Source organism: Sinocyclocheilus rhinocerous, unplaced genomic scaffold (genome assembly GCF_001515625.1).
Source record: "Sinocyclocheilus rhinocerous isolate Xijiao unplaced genomic scaffold, SAMN03320098_v1.1 scaffold3552, whole genome shotgun sequence".
NCBI lineage: Eukaryota > Metazoa > Chordata > Actinopteri > Cypriniformes > Cyprinidae > Sinocyclocheilus > Sinocyclocheilus rhinocerous.
This window is the reverse complement of record NW_015645550.1, coordinates 15,410-17,698: the sequence shown is the minus strand read 5'-3', so window position 1 is coordinate 17,698 and position 2,289 is coordinate 15,410. Positions and strand designations below refer to the sequence as shown.

Here is a 2,289-nt window from a genome sequence, read left to right as displayed (position 1 = left end):
CACTCTCTCTCTCACACACACACACACACACACACACACACTCTCTCTCACGCACACACACACACGCTCGCACGCACGCGCACACACACGCACACACATGGGCATCAGACACAAACAGACTTTCAGTCAAATATTAACACAGACTCAAGGTTCAGAAGCTGTAATTCTGTCAAACACTGCTGGCGTTGAGATGGTAATCAGTCTCCTTCACGTTCGCTGCTCTCTGTACACTTGTCTTTTGTTGTTTGTCTGTTGGACTGATCTTCTCTGTGAGTTTATCTGACTGTGTTTGAGTCTGTATCTCACCTCTCATATCTCCGCAGTGAACCATGGGAAGCTGGCGCAGCAGGAGGACTCGTACGCGTTTGAGGAGGACAGCAGCAGTGAGAGTCTGTCTCCAGATCAGCTGCACAGTGAAGAGTCGCAGTGTTCAGCTGAAGCGCTTACAGAGAACAAGAGCTCACCGGCACTCACCAACACTGATCACGTGAGTCACCCAACAAAGCACAGCAAAACCAAAAAATATTCAGGACATTGCAAACAGCTTGAATGAATGAATGAATGAATGAATGAATGTTATATATATACAGTGGGTATAGAAAAGAATCACTCCCCTTTAAAATAATCACATATTGTTGCTGAAATGAAGACAGACACAGTTTTTGTTTTATCCAGCTGTATTTACTCAGTGCAACTTATAACATCCAAGTGAAAGATAAAACACCAACATGACAAAAAATAAAAACAGAATCACTGAGTTGGATCAGGTCAAAAAGGATCAGCTCTCCTAAAAATGGCTTGTAAACTCAATCAGGTGCAGCTCATCTCCTTCTCAATGACACACAAAGCCATCTGACTTTCACCTGTGATCAGCTCATTTTGATCAGCTCAGCATGAAAAGAGCTTTTACTGCAGCATTTCAGTCCTTGGTAGAGCAACTGAAGCAAACAATCAGCTATGGGTGGCAAGACACTGTCAGAAGATGTCCGGGATAAAGCTGTGGACAGACACAAGTCGGGAGATGGAGACAAAAACATTTCAAAGGCTTTATCAATGTCTAGAAGCACAGTGAAGTCTGTTATTAAGAAGTGGAAGGTGTTTGGTAAAACACAGAGCCTCCCTGGATCCTTTTACCAACTCAGTGATTCTGGTTTTTATTGTTGTTGTTTTTTTTGTCATGTTGGTGTTTTATCTTTGACTTGGATGTTATAAGTTGCAGTGAGTAAATACAGCTGAATAAAACTAAAACTGTGTCCGTCTTCATTTAAGGCTGCAAAGCAAGAAAAATGTGATTATTTTAAAGGGAGTGATTCTTTTCTATACCCACTGTTAAGTGTATATATATATATATATATACACTAATATATTTAATAAATATATAGAAGCATATGGGAGGTTTGATTATAAGATCACTCAGTTTATTGCTTTCCTTTTCCCATAAATACAAATACAGAAAACACAATATGAAATATGCAAAAAATATATACATTTAATAAATAATAAAACACTACTTATAGTAAATACACTATTGTTCAAAAGTTTGTAATAATTAAGATTTTTGAATGTTTCTGAAATAAGTCTCTTCTTCTCACCAAGGCTGCATTTATTTGTTAAAAAAACATAAAAATTGTGAAATATTATTAGAATGTAAAACAGCTGTTTTCTATGTGAATATCTGTTAAACTGTAATTTATTTCTGTGATGTGCAGCTGTATTTTCAGCATCATTACTCCAGTCTTCAGTGTCACATGATCTTCAGAAATCAGTATAATATGCTGATTATTAGAAACATTTCTGATTATTATCAATGTTGAAAACAGTCGTGCTGCACAATATTTTTGTGGAAACTGTGATGCATTTTATTTTTCAGGATTCACAGATGAACAGAAAGTTCAAGAGAACAGCATTTATTTCAAATAGAAATCTTAGAAATGTCTTTACTAACACTTTTGATAAATTTAATGCATCCTTGATGAATAAGAGTATTAATTTATTTTAATCTAACCCCAAACTTTTGAATGGCAGTATCACAATTCCACAAAAATTTTATTTTAATTAATTGTATTATAATACATTATATTTTAAAATATATTCACATAGAAAACAGCTATTTTAGATTGTAATAATAGATCACTGTATTTTAACAAATAAATGCAGCCTTGGTGAGCAGATGAAACTTCTTTCAAAAACATAAAAATAAATCGTAATTATTCCAAACTTTTGACCAATAGTATAAAATGTAAGTCTAATAAGTTAATTTAATGTGTGTGTGTGTGTGTGTGTGTGTGT

At 35.0% G+C, this 2,289-nt stretch overlaps 1 protein-coding gene across 3 annotated transcripts in view; it reads left to right on the top strand.

Annotated features, from left to right (window-relative positions):
• LOC107706558 (myocardin-like) overlaps positions 1–2,289 on the top strand; it is a 25,176-nt gene that overhangs the window by 8,235 nt on the left and 14,652 nt on the right. For all 3 annotated transcript variants that reach the window (XM_016510309.1, XM_016510310.1, XM_016510308.1), the window contains exon 5: positions 324–487. In XM_016510309.1, coding sequence (XP_016365795.1) covers positions 324–487 — 164 coding nt within the window. The remainder of the gene's footprint in view (positions 1–323; positions 488–2,289) is intronic.